Source organism: Histomonas meleagridis, assembly GCF_020186115.1.
Source record: "Histomonas meleagridis strain 2922-C6/04-10x chromosome Unknown contig_44, whole genome shotgun sequence".
NCBI lineage: Eukaryota > Parabasalia > Tritrichomonadida > Dientamoebidae > Histomonas > Histomonas meleagridis.
Window position 1 is genome coordinate 849,973 of NW_027150887.1, and position 24,999 is coordinate 874,971.

Here is a 24,999-nt window from a genome sequence, read left to right on the forward strand (position 1 = left end):
AGTTCATCTATTAGTTTTCTTTGTTCCATTATTTTCTCAGTCAATTCCGAACTCATTTTAAATTTGCTGTTGATCAAAAGTAAACGGTCAAAACTATCGGTTATTGAAATTTTATTAAAAGCCGGGGCACCCCAATGGATTGTTTAGAACAATTCCTTAAATATATCAGTTGACTTTGTGTTGTTATTTCTTTGTCCTCCATTTGTATATCCTCCAGAAAACTGTATGTTTTGTTGGTCATTAAATATATTTTGTGGTTGGTTATTGTTATTTTGGTCAAAAGTTGTAGTTGTCCAACTGAATCCTGCGTCGTCAACGTTGTTATTACTGTTTGATGTCATTCCCAACGTATTGTTTTGGTTCATTGTGTTCATGTTCTGTGAATTACTGCCAAATCCAAACGAATTGTTTTGATTTGACGCGTTTTGCGTGTATCCAAAAGTATTATTCTTATTCATTGTACTCTGTGTATTATCAAATCCAAACGTATTATTACTTTGGCTTTGCGTGTTACTATTCATACCAAATGTGTTATTTTGATTATTTGTTCTGAACGTATTACTTTGTGTATTACTTTGATTTGTTGATGCGCTTTGCGTGTTAGAGAACATTCCGAATATGTCGTCCAAGTCGTTGTTGCTTTTATTTTTCTGCACTCCAATTTTATTACTGTCGCCAAACACGTCGTCGATTATCGGGTTACTTTTAGTTTGCGCATTTTGTAAGTTTGGCGGCGCTTTGCTCTCATCAAACGGGTTATCGCTATCGAATTTACTTCTGCTTTCGAATGCCTTCGGCTCTTTATCCTCTTTAAATCTTTGGATCACCGAAACCATCCAATCGCACAAATTATCTTTTGATACCTCATTCAACACGTGAGTTCCAGCAATTTGTGCTGCAACAGGTATAGCTTTTCTCATTAATATTTCATGCGATGCCTTTAACATTCGAAACAATTTAACTGTTGCCTCGCCAACGTTATTTGTTCTATTGTTTTCCCAAATTTTATTTAACTTGGGCAACATTTCAGATGCGAAATTGTCGTTGTTAATTTTGGGTAAACATTTAATTATGTTTTCAATAATCGAAGTGCAAATGTTGGAATCATTCGAATGCGATCCAAGCGCTAAAAGCTTTGGTAGAATTAATTGATTTATATTCGTTTCATTCATTTCATCAATGAAATAACCAATGCTTTGAAGACATTCTTTATGTATTTTAGGATCATTAGTTTGAAGAGAAGTAACAATTATTGGAAATATGTAATCTTTATGATATCTCTTGTCAACTTTCTTGAGAATTATATTTAAGTTTCGTAATAATAAAATCGGAATTTCAATCGGAGTTGTGATTGTGGTTAAAAATGTTAACTTTATCCATATAACATTTAAAAAGTCATCATTAGACATCGATTCTCCGATAGTGATTATTGGCTTAATTAAAACTGGCGCATATCGTACATCTGTTTTACATTCGCTTAAGAAAATGGGAAGTAATTTAATACGTTGAATATTTGGACTAAACTCATCAATCTTTGAAGATAACCCTTTGTAGAATTTAAACTTATCCGCAGGTTCTTTAACAAGAATACTATCAATGTATTTAAGAGACTTGAATTGCATCGTCTGAAAAAGTGGTGATTGAATGATCTCTGAAAAAGTGGGCCGATTTGATGGATCAAATTGCAAACATCCTTTGATAAGTTCGAGAAAACCTTGCGGCGGACCATGAAGTGATGATACAAGAGTTGGCAAAGAACCAAGAATTTTATTGGGCGCGGTTTCAGTATTTAAACTTGTGCCTGTAAAACATGTATATGATAAAAGTCCAAATTCAAAAACATCTGTTTTGGATGTGACGCCTTCATTATTAAGAATTTCAGGAGCATGATAACGTATGTCATTAAGAATGGTTGTTGATATAATTGATTTTGAAATTGGAGTGGGTTGACCCGTGGAAGAAAGAGCTACAGACCATTGGAAATTCCAAAGACGAATAGAAAAATCTTTTGTCAGCAAAATAGAATTTGGATTAATTCCAAGATGTGCCATTTGTGCATCTTGATTTAAAAAATAAAGTGCTTCTGCAACTTGATATGAAATGTAAGCTGCATCTAAAGGATGCATTTTCTGGGTTTGGGAAGAAAGAATAGAAGAAACAGGTTCTGCTGAAAAACCTATTGGTGACTTTTCATTAACTTCATAAATTTTAAGAATTCTCGGATGACGCAGCTTCCTCATGTTCTGTATGGAAAGGAGTGCCAGTTTTGTATATTGATCTCTATCTGCTTTTCTAGAATACTTTTTTTGAAAATATTCAGTATTAATTATCCATAATGAAACTTCTTCTCCTGTTGTTTTATGCGTGGCTGAGTGAACATTCCAGACATCTGTTTGAAATATTGGTTGAATGTTGTTATAATTTGTGGATAGCTGTACGCCCATTTCTGTGAAAAGTGGCAATGTATCGGCAATTTCCCACCGAAAATTTTTAAAGATGTATTTAATAAAATAAAGATATTTTATATATTATATAAAGTCTACTAATGTCTTTTTAATTATCCCTAATGTCAGTCGATCTAAATTTTATTTTTTGATACGTGATAAATTATGTTTAAAAGATCTTCTCATTTTCTGACTTTTTTTATACATCAAACCTTTTCCGAAATGTTATGTTATTGTTTATCAAATATAATAGCTATAATTTCTGAATTTCTCACCTAGATATGATGAAAATTGATTGCCAAACTATTTAAAAAGTGTCATTATAATTTCAATGGGGGAATAAACCCATTGACTGCTTTACAATACACAGAGTTCAGAATCTGAGAAAAAGTGACATTTTTCGATTGCAGATTGACAGTTATTTTGAATTAAAAAAACGGTTCACGGTAAATGATTGCCTTCAAAACTGATGAAAAATTTCAATGACAACGATAAAAATGAAACGAAAAAACCCGATGATCAACTCACAAGTTTAACATAGCTCATTGATTATTGAGAAATTTTATAACATTATTTCATTATATGCTCATGAAGATAAAAAACTAGATTCGTCAAAAAGCATATAGAAATACAAATCGTATGCTATGAACATCTTGATATTTAAAAATTGATGTATAAGAATTGTGACTGTATTATTTTATTGTGTTTATTTAAAGCAATAATTCTATCAAATTACTTCTTATTTATAGTTAAAATTTCATATTCAAACTTCTGCAGCTTCTATCATTTTATGTTTCCTGCACACAGTTGTAAAACGAGCTTTCAAAAAAATTCGGTTTCTACGGTTTTAATATCAAAACCTCAAAAAACGGTTTTTCACTTGGTGGGGTTGAAGAATGTTGTCGAACACTTTCGAGACTCTTACCCGGATAAACGAAGAATTTGAAAAGGGCTTCACATCTGCTTCCTCATTAGCAAAATTAATGGGTTGTAATGAAGAAGGCATATATGGTGCAAAACGTACATTCAGCTATAATCCAAATTCCCAAACAATATTAGAATTATACCCAGAATTTGAGCCACTTGTTGATAAGGTCTCTGACCTCATTCAAAGTCTTAGTCGCAAACTTGATGAAGATTCTAATAATTCTCAGTTATGGAAAACATTAGGGTATTGTTATTTAACACTTGGCGACTTTCCGAAAGCATTTTCAACCTCACTTCGAGTTTCTGCTGATCAAAATGATCCCACTTTTTTATATGCACTTGGGATAATTTATTCCCATTACAAATATTTTGATAACTCCATCAATTGTTTCCAGCAAGTATTACAAATTTCTCCCAATTCCATATTTTCTTCCGAAATTAATTTTCTCTTTGGAATTATTTATCGCAAAGTCCAAAAGTATGATTTCTCTCTTATCTATTTCCAAAAGTCGCTTGATTCACCACCAAATGGTCTCTTACCTGAAGATGTTCAAATGCAAATAGCATATACATATCAATTTACTGATCGTTCTTCCCTTAGCAATGACATATACAGTAACATTTACAGCAAATATCCCAAATCCCAATCCTTTTTACAACAATATTGTTTATACTTATTCATCCAAAGCAAAGGTATTAACGCCGAATCATTACGTTCGTTATTATCATACTCATTAAACCTCTATCCGAATGATCCCACGTTTCTATTGATATCGTCACGCTTAGCGATGCTCCAAAACGACACAACCACAGCTTATGAAAATTTGATTTCTTGTGTAAACTATTGTAATGATGCGCCATCGTTCTGGTGTGAACTTGGCACGTTATATTATCGCAATGATCAAATCAATGACGCGTACATTGCGTTCCAAAAGGCCCTCGATTTAAATCCCGACTTTTTCGAGCCGTATTTAAACATGGGATTAATATATGAGCAACGGAACCAATACCAAAACGCAAACCAATTGTATATTACGGCACAACAAAAGTTCCCTAATAACCCGATAATTAACGAGAGAATCGCTTCGAATAACTCGAAACTAAATAATAAACAAAGACCTCAACTGATGTGCGTGAAAGATACAAAACTAATTCCTTCTTCTGTGGAGGAATTCTCGGAAATCTATTTGATGGCCACTCCAAAATTACCAGCGGAATGCTTTGGGAATTGTGAAATGGCTGACGAATTCGCGAAATTGTCTTCGTATCCAAAGTCTTTCTTTAAGTAAATTGTTAAAATAAGAAAAATTTGTATAGTTAAATTTGAAAAAATTCTTATTGAAAGACAATAAAACTAATTAATTAATGTGACAATATAAAAATTTCAAAAAATATGCTTAAAGTATTCGTTTTTTGGTGGTTTTTGTTAATGACAAATCAAAAATTCCGGTCGAGTGGCACTTTTTATGATGTTTGCAACTTTTGTATACTATAAACAATTTCAATAGAAAATTGAGAGGCTTTCAATTTTGAAATCTTTGAAGACCACTATTAAAAGTAAAAAGTGGTGTTGTCATCTGAAAATTTGACATAAATAACGGTTTCATAACAGTTATTGAAATTTTTCATATCAAATATCATCGAATATCAAAATGAGAAAAAGGGATGAATTGATTGATTTTCAAGCAATCAATATACCTGCTGAATTCGCAGATCAACCAGCATTCCAAAAATCTAATAATAACAAAGAAAAAAAAAAATCATGGCAACAACCAAATTCTCATGCGGTATTTCAAAATGCTAAAAATCCTCAAAAGAACGAGTTGTCAGAATCATTACAAGATTTTATGCAACTTAATTCAAGTCCAAAAGTTGTAGTTGTGAAATCTCTTGCTTCTACCCCTGGAAGAAGTGTAATTAAAAAATCTAACCATAGTATGATAATACCACCAATGTCTTCCACCAACAAACTCCCAGAAATTTCACTAATTAGTAGTAATGATATAAATGAAAATAAGCCAACCATTAAAAAATCACACAGCTTTATAATTCCACCAGCGCCAAGTTCCTGTGATGAGAAAAGAAGTAGTTCAAATATGCTTAAATTTTCATCTGATGATAAGATCAAAAGTTCGATCTTAGAAAACATTAATAATGAAGACGAAAAAAATGACTTCAAAAGCAAAGAAGGCTTATCGCCGCTCGAAGATGAAGAAAGCAAGCCAAAGAAAAGGTCGAAAAGATCAAATTCCAAAATCAAAGAAGAAAAGAACAAAGCGAAAAACGAAAGCAACGAAAATTCCTCGAAGAAAAAATCGGGAAAAAACAAACGAAAAGAACCAAAGGAACCGAAAGAAGAATATTTCTCGTCAATCGAAGAATACAAAGAACAAAATTCGAATTTAAGTAAAACCAAATCGAAATCAGAAGAAATATTTATAGATAATTCGGAAAACATAAAGAAGAGAAATAAGAAGAAAAAAGAAGAAAAAGAAATCGATTATGAGAAAAACGTAAACAATGAATTTAAAGATTTAATCATAAACAAAAGTAACGAATTAATTAAAGAAAAACCAAATAAAGTAAATAATATGGATAAAACTAAAGAAGAAATTGAACAAAATAAAGAAAATGAAAGTAATAGTAAAAAAAGAATTAAGAAAAAGAGAAAGGTAATCAAAAACGTGGTAAAACTAAAACGAGTTTCACCTGAAAAAACTAAAAAGAAATCAAAACGAAATAAATCCATTGGGAATGTTGAAGAAAATGATTCAAGTTCAAATGAAGAAAATGAAGCAAAACCAAAGAAGAAACCTAAAAAGATTAAAATAGTTGAAAATGTTGATGAAAATAATAATAAATTAAATGAAAACATTGAAGAAACTTCATCAAATTCAAATATAAAATCTAAAAGTAACAAATCAAGTGAAAACAATGAAATTAAAGCGGAGGAAAGTGAATCAAAATTCAAGAAATTCTTTAAGAAGAAAAGTAAAAAGAGTAAATCAGTTGACATTGATGAAACTTCTTCAACTTCAAATAAGAAATCTCCAAGCAAAAACGAAAGCATTGATACAAATACAGAAGAGAAAGAGTCGAAATTCAAGAAATTCTTTAAGAAAAAGAACAAAAAAAGTAAATCAGTTGACGATAATGAAGTTAATATTGAAGAAAATGAATCGAATTCAAATGTAACAACGCCAAAGAAGAACAGAAAGAACGAATCAAATGAAAATATTAACATTGAAGAAAATGAATCGAATTCAAATGTCGAAATAAACACTGAAGAGAAAGAGTCGAAATTCAAGAAATTCTTTAAGAAGAAGAACAAAAGTAATAACAAATCAAACGAAAACATTAACATCGAAGAAACGTCATCGACGACAAATTCAAATGTAAAATCCAAAAAAGAAATCCAAACAAATGAAACAGAAGACAATGTAACTAATGAAGAAACCAAATCGAAGACAAAGAAGAAGAAGTTACGAAAGAAGAGCAAAAACAAATCGAAAGAAGTTATAAACATTGAAGACAACGAAGCAACTAAAGAAGAAAACGAAACCAAACCGAAGAAGTTATTACGTAAAAAGAACAAAACGAATGAAAACATCGAAACAAACAACGAAGAGAACGAATCGAAACTCAAGAAGTTCTTCAAAAAGAACAAAACTAATAATGAAGATGCTGAAAGTAAAACGAATAAAAAGCAAAAAATCATCATCAACAAGAACAAGATAATTGTTGAAGAACAAAACAAGCCAACAAATGAAGAAGAACAAAACATAAGTTCGAACGAAGATGCGACGAGTGATACGAAGAAATATTTAATGGTTCAGCAGCAAGTGCAAAGTTTAGATTCATATTATGATAGTGCAATTGATCAATATCGCAGTGAGCCAATAATGCCATCGTTTAATCGAATCGTTAAAGTTAATGATGATAATATGCAAAAACATAACGAAGACAAAAGCATCAAATCGAACTCTGAAATGGATGAAAATGTTAAACATCATAAAAGACATCATAAAAAACATCAAAGAAATGTACAACAAAATGAAAATATTTCGTTCCCAAATCTAAGTAGAACAAGAAGATTTAGTTCTGGTACAGATCTTAGAGCTTCTTATACTGAAGGAGAAAAGTTATTAACGAAGCCAATTCTAACCAAAAAAGATATACCCGCAATACAGAAAAGTGACTACATTAATCTTAACAAATCCTCAGAAATATTATTGAGTGATTTCCCAACTTTCCAAAACAATAACGATGAAAGTCAAAAAGTGGCAGAGCATAAGACCGTTTATAACATCGCCGATAGACAACCGTCGCCGTCACAATTTGTTGCTCGAGTTCATGTAACAAGTATTGATTCATTCTTTGATAATGAGAAGGAATCGGTTGTAAATGCATTTACTTTTAAAGAAGCAGATGATACTCGCTTAAAAAGGGATATTGAAAAACTTTCAAATGAATGTAATGATGTTGAAAATGATTTAGATAATATGTTAATTAGATCCGATAATTATCTGGATAACGTGTCATATAAAAGGAAATCAGCTGAAGAAACACATGAAATTTCAAATAATGTGTTACGCGAATGTAAAGAAATGAAAAATATTACAAACGAATCGAAAGAATCAATTTTGGATCGAAGCAAAATAAGTACAACAATTAGAAACATTAATGCAATAGTCGCATTCATATTTTGGACAATTGTAAATTTGTTGCATTTCTTCGCAAGATTATTAACAGGAGGAGAAAGAAAACAAAACAAAACAAACACACTGAAACAGGTCCAGGAGAAGTTCGATGTGACATTTAAGAGTATTTCGGATAAGAAAAAATTGGAAGAATGGAAGTGATTGTGTATAATAAATAAAAATTTGTATATTTTTTTAATTTTTTTTTGTTAATAAACACTAAAATGCAAAATAAAATAAAACATTTTATGAGTTATTTGCTTTTAATAAATAAAAATTTGTATACTTTTAAATAAATTTTGGACATATTATTAAGAATTCTAAATTTTATGCAGGAGAAAACAAGAACGATTTTATGTAAGGTTCAATTTAATTTGATCGTTTATCTATTCAAATGTTGGGGCGCCCCAATACACCTTATGAAGTGAATTCAATTGCACACATTGAAATAAACGTTCGTTAAAGAATGAGTGAATGCTCAGTGGAGAACTTAAGAGAATTACTCGATGTAATAACAGGCTATGGACTTAGCAGCGCAATTGTAGATTCTGAAAAATTTGTAGTGGTTTCAACACCAGGCTTTCTGATAACTCAAAAAGATATTTCTGCATTGTTTGCATTGTTCGAAACAAACAATGTTGAACCTTACTTTGGTTTTAAATTCCAAATGGAAGATTATGTTATCACAAAATCAAATTCAGAATTGATAATTGGAACAAATTCAAATGCTGATTTAGTGTTGCGTAAACTGAAATCATTTATGGTTTTAATTTATTTGGAGAAGAGGCGTGCAAGTATTGATGATGCACTCAAAAAAATAGATAATTTGGTGGAAATAAATAAATTATGATTCTTCAAGTACATCAAGCTATGCTTAAAATACATAATCAATATAACAGTAATACCATAATTAATAAATTAATAAAAATATTTTGTTGGATTTTTAAGAAAATGATGTTTGAAAGTTCTCATTTAGACTTTGATCATGACAATATATCTACTATTCTCGGCATTGTTTGAGATTTCGTGTTTTAACAAATTTTGCTACTTCATTCAATTTTTTTCCATAAATACGAACATCTTCCTCAATCGTCATTTTCATCTTGGCTAAATGCTCCTTTCTTTATTCATGAAATGATTCTATAGATAAATAATAATATAATTCATTGTTTTCTATATCCACCAATTTTTGTGATTTGATGCATTCGATTCTAAACAGTTAATCAAATCCCAAATAAAAAATAAAAATTTTTCAACCAAAGAAACCGTTTAAAATGTTGGGGTTTGAATCTTCAAAAATATCTTTTTTCCTTTTATTTTATATTAGGTTGAATATGTTTTGATTGAAAAACAAACTATAACTCTTCATGGATTTTTCGCGTATTTAGTATTTATATGATCATTAGCTGATTTTTTGAAAAATTGCATTCCATAAAATTGGTAAGGGGGATTTTAATCAAACCTTAATGTTGTATTCACGTTTCTATAGGTTGCTTATATTTTGAGTTAGGCTTAATGTTACCTTGATGGGGTCTCAAAACTCAATTGTTTGTTCAATTGACACTTTTGAATTAATGAAAGTCAAATTTCCACTATAGTTGAAATCTTTACAAATGAGAGAAGAGCTTTCGAAAAAACTTAAAAGTAGATTAAATCTGATGTTTGAACTCGAAAGAAGAGTTTTTAAGGAAAAAGAAAATATTACTCAAACTTCAAGTTTCATAATTAACAATTCTGATAATGAATATCCTTTATCTTATGATATATTAGTCAACCAAATGATATATAATTTATTTACTCTAAAAATCAATAATCCAGATGAATATTTAAATTTTATCATAGAAATCTTAAGAAATAAATCTAAAAGTTATTTTATTAAAATACTTCTGAATGATCAAACACAAGAAGCTTATTATCTTCTTGAGAAAATGATTGAAAATAATTTACTTGAACCAAAAGTTATAAATGAAAATCCATATTTTGTACATTATATGAAAGAAAATGAAATTGAAAATATGCTTAGAAATAACAATGAATTTATTAACGAAATAAAAGAAAATTATGATAATCTTTCAAAGAATGATTGGGAACTTCATAAGCAATTAATCAAAGAAGGACATAATCCAAATGAAATTGCGAAAATAATTCGAAATGATGAAATTGAAAAACTTCAAGAAATATCATCACAAACAAATTTTAATTTTAATCAAACAATTAAACCATCACTTTATGAAAGATGTTCATTTGTTAATCAAAACAATGTTTCATTAATTGATTATGCAGCATTTTTTTCATCAGTTAAATGTTTTAAATATCTGCTTTTGAATGGCGCAAAAGTAACGAATGCAGGTAAATATGCCGTTGCAGGCGGAAATGAAGAAATCATTCATTTGTGTGAGCAGAATCATTCTTCATTTAATGGCGCATATGAAGCAGCAATTAAATTCCATCAAGATGATATATTTAAATATATTTATGAAAATAAAATTGAAAAAATTAATAATTATGCAGAATTAGGATGGAAGTGTATTTTAGTTCAAAATTATACGATTTTTTCATTTTTGTTTCAAAGAGAAAAAATAGTTAATATTTCTCTTATTAATGAAAGCGCAAGAAAAGGTAATCTGTTTTTGACTTTATGGCTTTTAACAATATATATTCCACCAAAAAATATCCTAATTTTTGCATCAGAATCTGGAAATACTGAGCTTGTTAAATCACTTCTAAAATTTGAAGGAATTGATGTTAATGTTAAAACTATTTATTTGTATCATATAACATTTATCTTAATAATTTGATATTTCAAAAAAATATTTGGAATTTTTTCAAAATATTTAATACACCACTTATAATTGAAGCAAAAAATGGTCATATAGAAACTGTCAAATTACTTCTTGAACAAGAAGGAATTGATGTTAATGTAAAAAATATTTACTTTTTGAATTTAAAATTTATTTTATTGATTTGATATTTCAATATAATATTTGGAAATTATTTAACTTATTTAAAACAGCATTTTTTTTAGCATTCGAAAATGGTTATGTCGAAATTGCTAAATTATTTCTTGAACATAAAAAATTTAATTTGTATTGTATTTATTTATTTAATTTGAAATTTATTTTTATAATTGCAATTTGATATTTCAAAAAAATAGTTGAAAATTATTTAAAATTATTGACGTATTAGTTGTAATTGCATCAAGCAAAGGCTATACAGAAATAGTTAAATTACTTATTGAGAAATACTTAAATGATGTTAATGATAAAGTATTTATTTATATGTTTCATATGATGTTTCAAAATAATATTTGGGATTTACTTAAAATATTTAAGACTCCACTTATGGCAGCATCTGAAAATGGTCATATAGAAATTGTTAAATTACTTCTTGAACAAAAAGGGATTAATGTTAATGAAAGAAATATTTATTTGTATTAAACAAATTTTATTTATACCATTTTATATTTTATAATAATTATTGGAAATTATTTAAAATATTTTATACGGCATTTATTTTAGCATCAAAAAATGGTCATACAGAAATAGTCAAATTACTTATTGCACATGGCGGTATTAATTTTAATGCAAAAATTATTTATTTATTTTATTTTGGGCTTATTTTAATCATTTGGTGTTTTATAATAGTAATTGAAGATTCATCAAAATATTTTATACGGCATTTATTTTAGCATCAAAAAATGGTCATACAGAAACTGTTAAGTTACTTCTTGAACAAAACGTATTTGATATTAATTATAGTGGTGCTTATTTATTTTATTTTGTATTTGTTATAATTATTCGACATTTCAAAATAGTAATTAGAAATTCTTTAAAATATATGATACACCACTTATCTATGCATCAGAAAATGGCCATACAGAAATTGTTAAAATACTTCTTAAACAAAAAGGAATAGATGTTAATGCAAAAAATATTTACTTTTTTAATACGAAATTTATTTTAATAACTTGCCATTTCAAAATAATAATTGGAAATTCTTGAAAATATTTCGTACAGCATTAATTTCTGCAGCACAAAATGGTCATATAGAAATTGTTAGTTTACTTCTTGAACATGAAGGAATTTCTGTTAATGCTAAAGGTATTTATTCGTATTATTTTATATTTATTTTAATAATTTCATATTTCAAAATAATATTTAGAAATTCTTCAAAATATTTGGTACAGCACTTACATTTGCATCAGAAAAAGGTTATACAGAAATTGTTGAATTACTTCTTGGACATAGAAGAATTAACATTAAAGCTAAATATATTTATTTGTTTCATTTAATATTTAAAAATAATATTTGGGAATTATTGAAAATATTTAAAACATCACTTCAGTTAGCATCTGAAAATGGCCATACAGAAATTGTTAATTTACTTCATGAATATGAAAGAATTACTGATGACGGAAAGAAAGATTGTTCTATTCAATAGAAATGATAAATATGCGAAATAGCTTTTTATATATTCTGAAAATAATAAAAACATATTAAGAATGAAGGTATTTTTCATACATAAGAATCAAAGTTTTATTACACATCAGATGATCCCAACTGAAATTTGAATTGGAACACAATTTTCCCCACACATACGCCACTTTTTTACTATAGTTCACAATCTCTATCGTAAATATCCTTTAATCAGGGGTGCTCCAATGCTATGTCTGCAAGTAAAACCTGATTTAAGAACGAGAATGGAAAAACAATTAGAAGAAGAGAAGATTTTTCTTCCATAATATTGATAAAATTATTTAATTTCGATTTTTTGTATGTTTTTTATTTAGCACAAAAATGGATTAATCCTAATGCTAAAAATATTTATTTGTTTTATTTAAAAAAGGCCGAAATAACGTTTGGCACTCATTTAAGTTATTTAATACATCATTTATGCTTGGATCTAAACACAACAATCATTTTCAATCCTGAAAACAGTAAACTTTTGGAATAAACGATAGAATTTATATAGCCCGATAATAATTTTCTAAATAAAACGATTAGATGATCATTGAATTTCCTATCGGTAATGTGCGATGATAGAAAAGTCACTTTTTATATCAACGAGCACTGTAAATTCAATCGATTGAACCGTTGTTCTGACAATGCTTTTTTCCCTTCTTTTTGTATCTTCTGCATTATCAAAGTCACTTTCTGTTTATTACAACATTTCAAGTACTTCTTACTATGCAGTAGAAGATACATATGATTCAAATGCTTATGCTCGCGCACTACTTTTTGATAATGTTCAAAAGAATGGATGGTATGACCTCCATGTTGAATCAAACGGAGCGCAAGTTGATCAAATTCAAGCTTATGCAGCTGGATACGCTGAAGGCGTTATAAATCATGATTTCTACAAAAATTTCAGATCAAACTTTATCACAAATTTGTGTAACAAATACATCAAATGTGACACCCAAGGTTCTCTTCCTGCCAATGTTGTTGAATGGCTTTCTCAAAATTATGATTGGGTTTCAAATAATATTGCTCAATCTGAAAAGAATACTCCGTTTTATTGGGCCGCTGATGTTTTCCTTGAGCAACTTAAAGGTATTGTTGCAGGTTATAATTCAGTTGATCCAAATTCTCAAATCACAATTCTTGATCTTTGGATTTTAAACAGTCGTAGTGAAATATTTAACATATACCGTAAACTTAATGGCATAGATCCAACTGTAGAACCAGTTATAGAACGTAGAGGCACATCTTTTGTAACTCCATTTGGTGATCATGAAAATCTTGTTATTGCTCACTCAACATGGGCATCATATGGCGATTCGATCAAAATTTCCAAACGTTATCGTCTTCCATTCCACAATGCATATTCTAAAATTGAACGTCGATCACTTTCTAGCTATCCATTCATGCTTCACTCTGATCAAGGCATGACAATTACTGATCATGGAATGATTATTACAGCCACATCTATTGCCATTGCCAATCAAGCACTTTATTATCAAATCAATTTCCAAGGATTTCCATTTTGGCTTCGTGAACTTATTGCAGATCAAACTTCCCATAATAACTTTGAATGGTATGACAATTACAAGCCATTCCAAAGCGGCTGTGCTGGAATTGAGTGGACAATTGTCAACATGAAGCAGTTCCTCTATCGTAACGCCTTTTTGAGGCACACCGTTTCGGTTGTTGATGAAATTCCTGGCTCAATTACGCGAACTGACGTCACAGCGGTTGCCGAGTCCAACGGTTATTTCGCATCGTTTGATGTTCCGTATGACGAAGACATCTTTAAAGAAGCTGGTTACCAAACACTTGAAACCAATCACCCTGAGTTTTATTCATATAACCAAAGCGCAAGGCATAAGATCCTTAGAGACAGAGCACCACTTGTTAAAGATCGCGAATCAGCAAGAACTTTAATCAGATATAATGATGTAAATGATCCTTACCAAGCAGCAAGAAAGGACTTAGGTATATCTGCCAGACAGGAAAATATCGCAAACGCATATTGCGCTGGAGCAGTTGATGCAAAACTAACAACAATTCCAAAGGCACTCCACTTGAACTGGGAAGGCGCAATCGGCCCGAACTTTGATGATGGCGATAAATTCGAATTTAGCAAGTACCAGATCTGCCAGTTCAGCAAGCACGACGGAGTGCCTGACCAGCTGGCATTCAAATGGGCTCAACATTACTTTGATATTGACCTCTGAATAAACCATTAAACTAGATGAAAAGTGTTTCATGAGAAATATTTCACATGCATTTTCTTTAATGATGTTGATTTGTTTGGTACGAAAGTACTTTTTGGCTGTAAATTGTTGTGTTGCAGATGTTTTTATATTCATCATTCACTATTTTTGGTAAGAATTAGTAAAAAAAAAAAAAGATTTTGTTATTAGGATATGAATATGGTATTTTTAACATTCATTGTGTTAGGAATTGAAATTAATTGAGTAAATATAAAAGAATGCGATAAGTTAGAAAAGTTTGAATTTAAACATATAATAAATATATTTGTTCGCGTAAATGTATTTGATAATGATCTTCTTGGTTTAATGGATGGAATACTTGTGATAATATATATGATTTAGTAAAAGTATGAATCTCTCTCACAATATATATAATACATGAAAGCGGATTTGTCAAATTTCGTACCATAAGATTGGGAACAATTAAAAAGAATCATGCATGTTGGTGCATAATGATAAAATAATGTTTCATTGGAAATTTATTTAATTCCAGAGATTAAAAACACAAATTGTAATTTATAATATAAATTACAAATTTTATTCATAGACAAAAAAAATTATCCGCTTTGTACTCCTGCTTTTTCTTCTTCTGCTTCTTTAGCCTTTTCTTTCCATACCTCTAAATTAGCACTTACAGAATCCGCATTTACCTGTAACTCTGGAAGCATTCTGGCAACCGCCGTGTAAAGTGGTAAGCATACAAAAGTATAGAATCCTATTTGACCGTTAGGTTTGTCAACGTTATCTCTATCGTTCAGTTTAGACGATACACCCCAACCGTGCGCCTTTTCGAGATCGCCCTGTCTCCAAAACTCTTCTGATAATATATCACACCATCTATCAGCAATTTCAAATGGCCTTGACACGTTTGATATATCTGCGATTTTAATTAACATTGTCATAACCATCATTCTATGCATTTCATTTGATAAGTTAATAGGACCTTGATCCATAATATCGTTAGCATTTTTCAACAACTTAAAGTGGTGAGCCATATCTGTTGCCAAAATCAGTTGAATAATCCAATGCCAAATTTTTATGCTATCATTTTCTGGTATTGCGTGGAATATATTACAATTACTTTGTGACAATATTTGTATTGTCATTGCACAATGATGCATTTCCATCACACTAATATCCTTATACAATATGCCCAAAGGTGTTTCAGCCCTTTGATTATAAGGATTATTTAACCCACTATGATTAGTATCATGACAAATGGCTGCTGTACAAATTGCCAATAATTCATTAGATGTCAAAATTGAATCCAATTTTGCGATATGTATTTGATACACCACATATTGTAACACGTCAATAGCGTGGATCCAATTATGATAAGGCACGTCATTATAATAACTTTTCAACGTGTACAAAAACACGAAAAACAATTCGTTATGAATTTGGTACTTTTCGAGTAAACCAAACGAATTAAATGCGAAGAAAGCGACTTTAAAGAGGCCGATACCATTCCAATCCACGCAGAAGAAGTTAATCGAAAGTATTTCATTTTGTTTCGCAGGTTCTATTTGAAGTCTTTCTGGTATAATATATGATTTTCTTTCTATTTCACCAATCCATTTTGCCATTTCTACTTCTGCTTTACCATGTTCTATAATCATTTTTTGTTTTCTATTTTCGAGACGTAATCCAATAAACGCTGCGAATTTCTCTGCTATTTTTAAGTCTTCTTGATTATATTCATTATTCACTTTCTTATTCACTAATTCAAGTACTGCTAATGGCTCATCATCATTATTAGTATTAAAAATAGGAACAGCGATTAATGACTTTGTTTTATAACCATTATTTAAGTCACCGCTTTGATTAAATACTTTCTCTCGATATGGATTATTAGTTAAAATTGGCTTTTTGATCTCAATCGAATGCCCTGCAATAGAATTTGGTATTGGAAATGTCGATGGTATTTTCGGCCCATTAATAACATAAGTTGTAATAACATTTAATATATTATCAACTAAATATAATGTGGAACCTTCTGAGTTTGTTGATACTTGTACTAAGTTTATTATCTTCTTCATTTCTTCACGTATATTATTATCATGGAAATCAGAAATTAATGAATGAAATTGTATTGTCCGCTTTTTGAGTTTGGTGAAGTTCCGATAATTCGCTAATATTAACGCGGAAAGTTGTGAATATATTTTAGCAAATCCAATGTCGAGTTTCGAATATGGTTTCCCGTCTAATTTGTTGAGTAGTTGAATAACGCCAATGTTTTTATCATGTATAGACTTAACTGGAACTGATAATAATGTTTTCGTTTTGTATCCTGTTTCTAAATCGATTGTTGAATCGAAATTTGGATCTTCATATGAATCAGGAACATTAAATATCGTCGAGTCTCTATACGTGGCACCAACTATACCTCTGTCAACAGGTACTGTAATCGAATCTTTTAATGATGAATAATATTTCGTTTGTAATAACTTCTCTTTTTTGTTATATATAAATAATGAGCAACGATCTGAAGTTGTGACTTTCTCAAGTTTCGACATAATATTTCCAACGATTTTCTCCGGGTTTTCGTTCTTTAATATCATGTCAAAGATTGTGATTAAGTCTTGAACACAATTATGTTCATTTAAGTTCGATTGTCCCGTTTTGTTTTGTGTGGAATGTTTTTCGATGTTTGAAATTGAGACGACTAAATATGGTGCGATTTTCTTGAGGAGTTGTTCATCATGTTGTGTGAAGACTGATGAATTTTGTTTACCTTTTAAGACAATCGCATAATCTGAATCATTAATACCGGCTAAAACTGGTAAGATTAAAAGTGATTCATTAATGTCCCCATCAACTGATTGATAATAACTACTCCGCATTTTGGAGGCATCACAATTAATTAATAATTGCTTACGAAACGCTTCACCTATAATTCCGCATAAACCATTCGACATTTTGACTAGAGAGCGGTTGTACTTAAAAAGTTCATCCGTAACGGTGTTGTGCTTCCAAATCTCGGCGGTTTCACATTGAAATAATATTGACACTTTCTTTTGAAAAAGTAGCAAAAATTGATCGATTTCCATAAGCTGAAGAAGCTCTAATAAGATTTGATCTGGTTGTTCAATGGTTGTCAGCCATCGACTATAAATTTTAAACTTTTTTACAAAATATGATATAAAAGATTCATCTTCACTTGAAAAATAATTAGCTGGCGCTTTAAATACTTGAACAACTGCACAAACACTATTGGTATAATCCCATAAGGGAAAATACATTTGTGGATAATTAGAAGGACCTCCAAGACCATCAACTTCAGGTTTATAATCATTGTTAGATAATGGATCGTTTACGATATTCGTATGTCGTGAAAAAAAAGTATTCCCAATAATTCCTTCAGTATGGCCTATGGATTTGGATAATTTAGATGAATATAGAACTTGTAATGAAGGAATATCTTGCCAAAAAATTACATTCTCGGCATATAAATTTTCTTTTAAAATGGTTTCTATTGACTCAAATACAGGATGCGTGTGAGTATATGTTAGAAATGAATCCATAATTTTTTCATACCTTTGCATTTTTTCAAGTAATGCATGTGTGATTCTTGAAGAACGAGAATTATCTATAAATGTTAAACCTTTATCTAATTCTTGTAAATGTGGATTTGGGTTTTGGTGTTGTTTTTCTTGTACAGTTTTTGTTGGTGATTGGAATAATGGAGGCTTTGAAAGTCCTAATGAAGGTATTTTATATGGCATTTGAGGATTTGGTGCTTCTTTTCGAATAAATGGGGTGATAGTTCTATGTCCTTTTTTATAAGAAAACGAATTTGAAACTCTGTTCCTCATCTAAAAATCCGTTATAAAAAACCAAAGAACCAAATAACCTCAGAAAAAAAATTTTATAACCAAACACCAAATATTTTTAATCTATATAGAAATATTTAGTGTTCCAACGGGAAATTATAAATATGATAGATTTTTAATTAAATTTATTTCAAAATTTTCATTTATTAAAATTATGATCATAATGTAATAATATTATTACTTCCACATCATGTAGTGTCGAAAACAACAATCTAAAAATGAATAAGTTACTAGGTATAAAATAAAATTCTGAAACGCAAATTTAATTTCTGCCCCAAATGATGGTTCTTTTGGAATTTTTTTGATATGTAAATATAAAACAACAAATCCGTAAGTAATGCCCCAACAAGATGTGCTGAAATCAAATGGTAAAGTAAATAACTTTGTTAAAAATCCAATAAGAAAACTTGCAAGAAATCTCAAAACAGATTCCTTATATCTTGGTTTATACATTTTTGGTGGTTGTGGGATTGGAAATCCAATTTGTTCGAGCATTTTTTGTTGGTTGAACATTTTATTATGGGATTGAAGTGATAACTTTTTCAATACTTTAAAAATTGAAGAGAACGTTTATTAAATGTCAATCACGTCGAAAATCTTACAACATCGCCTTGGAGATTCCGATGCTTTCGACGATTACCGAAATAGCCAATTTATGCCTTGTTCAATGACAAAATCAATGACTCTTTTGGGACATAAAGGTTGTATTAATACATGTTCTTTTAATCCTTATGGGAATTTTGAACTTACTGGTTGCGATGATGGAAGTGTTTGGTTATGGGATATTGGTAACCATCAAAGCAAACCAAAAATCCGACTTATACCTCATAAAACAAATGTTTTTACAACAAATTTCCTTTCTGAAACACGTTTTATTTCGGGAGGTAATGACGCTAGTGTTCAAGTCATTGAATTAGCTGATGGTAGAGCTGTTTCCACTAAATATTCAAATCATCATACTCGAAAAGTTCTTTGTTCTTTTGTTGTTGATGAACATACATTTGCAACATGTAGCCAAAAGACAGTACGTTTATTTGATACTCGTATTCAATATACAGGTCAATCACAGCATAATTTAGATTTTTTAACCGAAGCAGATTTCGATTATGATGGTCAACAAAAACTTTATGATGACCTTACAAACAATCATATTCGTCCACAAAGTGATGGAGGTGGCTGTTATCTTCCATCAACAACACCAACAGATCCAAATTCAATTTTACTTGATTTTACAAATAATCCAAACATGGAATTTTTCACAATGGATATTCATCCAATCGACAGGAAACGCTTTATTGCAAGTTGTGGTGATGGTACCGTTCGAATGTTTGATTTACGAATGATCAGACAAAACAAGCCACAACAAATTGGGTTTGAATTCAACAAACACTATGGAAGGATTATGTCTGTTACAGGTGCTACCTTTAATGAAACAGGAGATAGGATAGCAGCTACAATAATTGGAGGAAATATTCATGTTTTAGATCCTTCATTAGGAATTGATGTTTCTCATATCCAACCACCAAGGCCTAGAAGCTTTCAAATCAACTTGGCTGACTTCATTAACCAAGAAACAGGAACATTTGACTTCGCACTTTTGAATCGGTTTGCGAATCAACAGACTGTGGTCGAAGAGGAAGAAGAAGAAGAGAGGCACCCCGTTTTGGGGGAGGTCATTGAGCTCTACGGGGGGCACCAATCACAGTCGACGATCAAAACCGTTAACTGGATGGGCAAATTTGTTGTTACTGGAAGTGACAATGGAAGCATTTGTTTTTATGACCCTGATACAGGTGACCCTGTTAACATTGTTAAAGGTCATAAAGGAAATGTAAACGTTGTAACTGTTCATAAGGAAAAGATGCTTTTGGCAACAAGTGGAATTGATGACTTTGCGGTGTTGTGGGAGCCAATGAAGATATCGAAGGTTCAAATGAATGAGATTAAAGAAAGAAATGAAGCAGCGCTTCAAGAACCTGAAGAACCTGAAAATTTAATGTGCAATGTAATGTGAGGAATTTGTTTATGTGAACAACAATGTTAAATCATCCAATGTTTTTTGTTCAGATTTTTTTTTGATGTGTTTAAATAATAGCAAACCAAGAAAAATATGAACATTAACGTTCTCCTCAAATAAAATGTAATAGAACAAATAGTATATTCATTTGATGTTGAATTAACATGCGCTCAAAATAAAAGAAGATTTTTTTAATCCTTTTATGAAATAAAAAGATAAGATTAAATACATTAAAAATAAAGGAAGGGGGTCTTAGAGTAAATGAGATCTTCGTGATTTTGTAGTAAAGCTTATAGGATATCCTATAACTCAATTTTGGAACTATTTTTAGGTAATAAAGATTAAACTGCCGAAAATCCTGGATATCATGTCTTTTGAAAGAAAGTCATCAACATAACATTACGCGATCATTATTAGATCAATCTAAAGAAGAACTTTTTTCATTAAAACGAACGATTGAATCATATCGAAACAATCTTAAAACTCAAAAACTTTATAATACTGAAATTGATAATCAAAGATTAAAATCGGTAAGTAATATTGAGAAAGATGAATTTGAAGACAAAATGAAAATGCAAATTAATTATCAGAAAGAATTAAAAGAAGAAATTAATAAATTAAATCATCTAATTGACTTAAGAAATAATCAATTAACACAATCGGAACAAAAATTACAAACATTACTAATGAAAATTCCGGACTTTGTACAACCAGAACAAGCATTGGATAATTCATTGGAAAGTTCAAAGAAATATTAAGAATTCGTACAAAAGAGAAAATATGTTTTGGATGAAATTCAAGAACGAAACAGAATTTTGGAGATGCAGAAGATCCAAGAAAGCAAAGACAGGATGAAGCTGCTGAATACACTGATGCCGTCGAAAGAAGCTGAAAAAGAAAACGAGTTAAAAATTGAGGAATTGATCGAAGGGAGCCAGAAAAACCAAAAAGAAATGGATGAACTGATAGAAGAGATTGGAATGAAATGAAATTTGTTAATAAAAATTGTTTTATTTCATAATTCAAATTCTCTTGTTAATTATTTTTTTTCATTAAAAAGTAATTCACATCAGAAAAAATAAATGCAGAATTCGATGTGAATAAAAAATAATTTTCATTATACAAAAAAAATTTTTAAGCATTTTTCAATAAATATTTTTCATATGTCATATTAAAAACAAATTCAAAATTCCTTTTTTTATTTTGTAAGTACCTCTTTGATCAACAAAACCAAACCCCGTTGTTATGAATTCAAAAATGAAGTGATGTGAACATAAACCATTCAAAAAGTTCGTGAAGAAAAAAATTTTATTATGACGATTAAATATATCAATAAATGTAATTCACTCCTGTAGGAAAACCCGAACAATGGATTTGATGTAAGTTAGTGCTTCGTTAACACCTTCACTTTCATTTTCTTCTGCAAAACTCTGTATCTCATCAATCAATCCCGAGTCATTCATAATAGCAACAGCACCCTGTGGATCTAGTTGTATTATTGATGTGAAAAAATCCATGAAATTCACAATTAACACTGGATCTGATGCGATCAAATCACATATATATTGGAAAGCGCCACACTTCATGTACTCAATTCTAAATGGAATAATCTCAGGAGATGTGTTTTCAGTCAGAAACACACACATACAATACGCACAAAATTTTTTGTTTTCAAAACATAAATTGTCAGAAATTTTCAGAAGTGTATGAAAAAGTCCAAATTTGAATACTTCAGAAGTGAAGCAATGCGTCAAATTCTCGATGTGCTCATAAAGCTCCAAAGATGGAACAGATGCAAACTCGACCAAATGAGCAGTAAGAAGATTAAGCATATCCTCTTGTATGAAAAGTTTCATTTTGTCTTTGGCAATAGATTTTAAAGAATGATAACCAGCCATCAAATGTTTGTGATTTTTGGATTGTACAAGAAGACCAGTGATTTTCTCGGTGTAGCCAAGTTGTGAAATGATCCTTTCGCAATCAACATCTTCAGCTAGACTTGAAATTAAATTTAAAGAAATTACAAAAAGATCATCATCAATTACGTACCCAAGAAGCTCATTAACAATCTGAATTATTGGAGAAAGTATAGGTTTGAGGTCTTTGTAAATAGAAGCTTTCAAAAAGAAATTTATAATGGCAGTAAGAAGAGGAGTTGATTCAGTCGACTTTAGAGCAACCCTAAAAATCTGAGTGAATTTTTCAAATGTTTGCGGTGTAAAAAAGCCTTGTAAAGCTTCAATTTTGTTTTCAGTTAAATATGTTAATGCTTGGAGAGAAAGAATTTCAGTTTGCGCATTGATACCAGAAAGAGCAATGCTACAAACAAGTGTTACAAGTTCTGGATCAACCAATAAATCAAATTTTTCGTCGAATTCTCTCCACATATTAGAGATTATTTGCAATGCGCACAACCCACTTTCTTGATTTTGAGTTATTCCTTTTAGATAAATGATCAATTTTGTGAAAAATTTTGATGGAATTTCTTTTTGAAATTGAAATCCTTCTTGATTTGTAAAAACTACGAGATATCTGAGTGCGTTCACATCGTCTTCATCAATTACCTTTTGAACAGCCAAGTTAGCTTTTGATACGTTTTCGATTTCTTCATCATCGTTGTCGCGAATTATTTGGTAAGCACGCTTGAGAGTTCCGTCAACACTTTGAAAGTTTGGAAGTTTTCTTCCAAAATTAGAGACTTCTGAATCATTTTCCCACATATGAAATGAATTATTGAATTTTTTTCTTTGTGATCACCCAAAAAGTGAAAAGTGTCATGTATACGTTTTGAAGAAAAACACAAAAATTTCAGCATATCAAATTGTTTAGAAGCACTTGCAGTGGACCAGCTTCGTTGTATTCGTCACGTGTGATAAATTATATTTGTACATTTTATGAAATTTGATGAAATCTGACGATTAAAAAATAATAAATTTTATGACTCATTTATACTAAATTATGAATAGCTTTCAAAGAATGTTTGGGAACTTCATAAGATGTTAATCAAAGAGGACATAATCTGAATGAGGTTGTAAAATAATTCGAAATGATGAAATTGAAAAACTTCAAGAAATGTCAACAAAGTGATTTTGATATTAATCAAATAATAGCACCATCACTTTATGAAAAATGTTCATTTATTGATAAAGGAATTTCTTTGATTATGCAGCATTTTTTGGATCGATCAAATGTTTTAAATTTTTACTTATGAATAATGCATCAACGGTTTAATAAACATCAAAAAAAGGCGACCGTTTGCAGGAAAGCTAGCGGTTTTGTATCGTCCAAAATCAACCATACAATTTTTATACAATGTCACAAATTAAAAAAGTAATCGTAAGTGGTTTATTTTAATTATTTCAAACAGCACTTATGATAGCATCTGAAAATGGGCATTTTGAAACCGTTAAAATTATTGAACAAAAAGAAATTGATATTAATGCCAAAAGTGAAATTTCACAAAATAAAATAAGCTGAAATATTTATTTTTTAGTCAATCTCAATAAATGAACTTTATAAATTCTCTGTTTTTTAATTCCAATTTTTTCAAATGATAAAACAATTTGCAGAAGGCGTATTAACACTAATACACTTTTAATAAACTAGCACTAAGATGACTTAATGATATAACAACAAAATATTAAATTTTCTCAATAAAATGTCATTTTTTTAAGTGGAGCAATTTTTTTATTTATAAACATATGTTCTATATCCAAATATGTCGTTGCAAAATAATGTTATGCTTTACGTTTAAATGCTTCTAAAAAATATCCTATTTTAGACGAGATATTAACATTTTAAAACATAAGTTATTCAAAAGTGATAGTCACTGTAAATCAAATAAGAAAAATCACCTTTAAAGTTTTTTTCTCAAGATTTCACTAATGATTTAAAAAGACCATTTATTGCCCCAAAATGTTACTTTTTTGTCCCAAATGAAAAACCCTAGTAAATAATAGAGTATAAAGAATAACTCAAAAGAGAAAAGGAAATTACAACTAATGAAAAGAAAATTAATAGAACATGTTTTGGAATTAAATATGTCAAAAAAGTTTTTATGAATAAGAAAAATAAAAAAATTAAGCATCTTAAAGAATAGAATCTCAAGGAAATTAAATGTAAATGAAAAGAAAAAGAATAAAATATTTTATTAACAAAAATCCACTAAATAAAAATTATTAAACATGATAAATAAGTTAAAAATGTCTTACATTTATATCAATTTCATCATTTTTTTTATCCATTTTGATGATTTTTGCTTTCTAAAATGAATTCTTTTTATTGTAATAACAGAACAACAATATTTGTTTTCTTCTAAAGATATCTGAAACATTCAAAAAATTGATCCATTTCAAACATTAAG

At 29.7% G+C, this 24,999-nt stretch overlaps 7 protein-coding genes across 7 annotated transcripts; 4 read left to right on the forward strand and 3 right to left on the reverse strand.

Moving 5' to 3' along the window:
* Positions 1–143: 143 nt before the first annotated feature.
* GO595_006555 (protein kinase) lies at positions 144–2,240 on the reverse strand (the record flags this gene model as incomplete). Its single annotated transcript, XM_067919921.1, has 1 exon — positions 144–2,240. One exon carries the CDS (start codon positions 2,238–2,240, stop codon positions 144–146), a length of 2,097 nt encoding a protein of 698 aa, XP_067773433.1.
* A 1,100-nt stretch (positions 2,241–3,340) lies between these two features.
* On the forward strand, positions 3,341–4,660 carry GO595_006556 (TPR Domain containing protein; the record flags this gene model as incomplete). Its single annotated transcript, XM_067919922.1, has 1 exon — positions 3,341–4,660. One exon carries the CDS (start codon positions 3,341–3,343, stop codon positions 4,658–4,660), a length of 1,320 nt encoding a protein of 439 aa, XP_067773434.1.
* A 648-nt stretch (positions 4,661–5,308) lies between these two features.
* GO595_006557 (uncharacterized protein) lies at positions 5,309–8,233 on the forward strand (the record flags this gene model as incomplete). Its single annotated transcript, XM_067919923.1, has 1 exon — positions 5,309–8,233. The coding sequence occupies one exon, from the start codon at positions 5,309–5,311 to the stop codon at positions 8,231–8,233; it is 2,925 nt and encodes a 974-aa protein (XP_067773435.1).
* Positions 8,234–13,175: 4,942 nt separating this feature from the next.
* On the forward strand, positions 13,176–14,747 carry GO595_006558 (putative phospholipase B-like 2; the record flags this gene model as incomplete). The annotated part of the gene is made up of 1 exon (XM_067919924.1): positions 13,176–14,747. One exon carries the CDS (start codon positions 13,176–13,178, stop codon positions 14,745–14,747), a length of 1,572 nt encoding a protein of 523 aa, XP_067773436.1.
* A 596-nt stretch (positions 14,748–15,343) lies between these two features.
* On the reverse strand, positions 15,344–17,704 carry GO595_006559 (3'5'-cyclic nucleotide phosphodiesterase family protein; the record flags this gene model as incomplete). The annotated part of the gene is made up of 1 exon (XM_067919925.1): positions 15,344–17,704. One exon carries the CDS (start codon positions 17,702–17,704, stop codon positions 15,344–15,346), a length of 2,361 nt encoding a protein of 786 aa, XP_067773437.1.
* Positions 17,705–19,286: 1,582 nt separating this feature from the next.
* Positions 19,287–20,633, forward strand: GO595_006560 (WD40 repeat-containing protein; the record flags this gene model as incomplete). The annotated part of the gene is made up of 1 exon (XM_067919926.1): positions 19,287–20,633. The coding sequence occupies one exon, from the start codon at positions 19,287–19,289 to the stop codon at positions 20,631–20,633; it is 1,347 nt and encodes a 448-aa protein (XP_067773438.1).
* Positions 20,634–21,979: 1,346 nt separating this feature from the next.
* GO595_006561 (uncharacterized protein) lies at positions 21,980–23,356 on the reverse strand (the record flags this gene model as incomplete). Its single annotated transcript, XM_067919927.1, has 1 exon — positions 21,980–23,356. One exon carries the CDS (start codon positions 23,354–23,356, stop codon positions 21,980–21,982), a length of 1,377 nt encoding a protein of 458 aa, XP_067773439.1.
* Between the last annotated feature and the right edge of the window lie 1,643 nt (positions 23,357–24,999).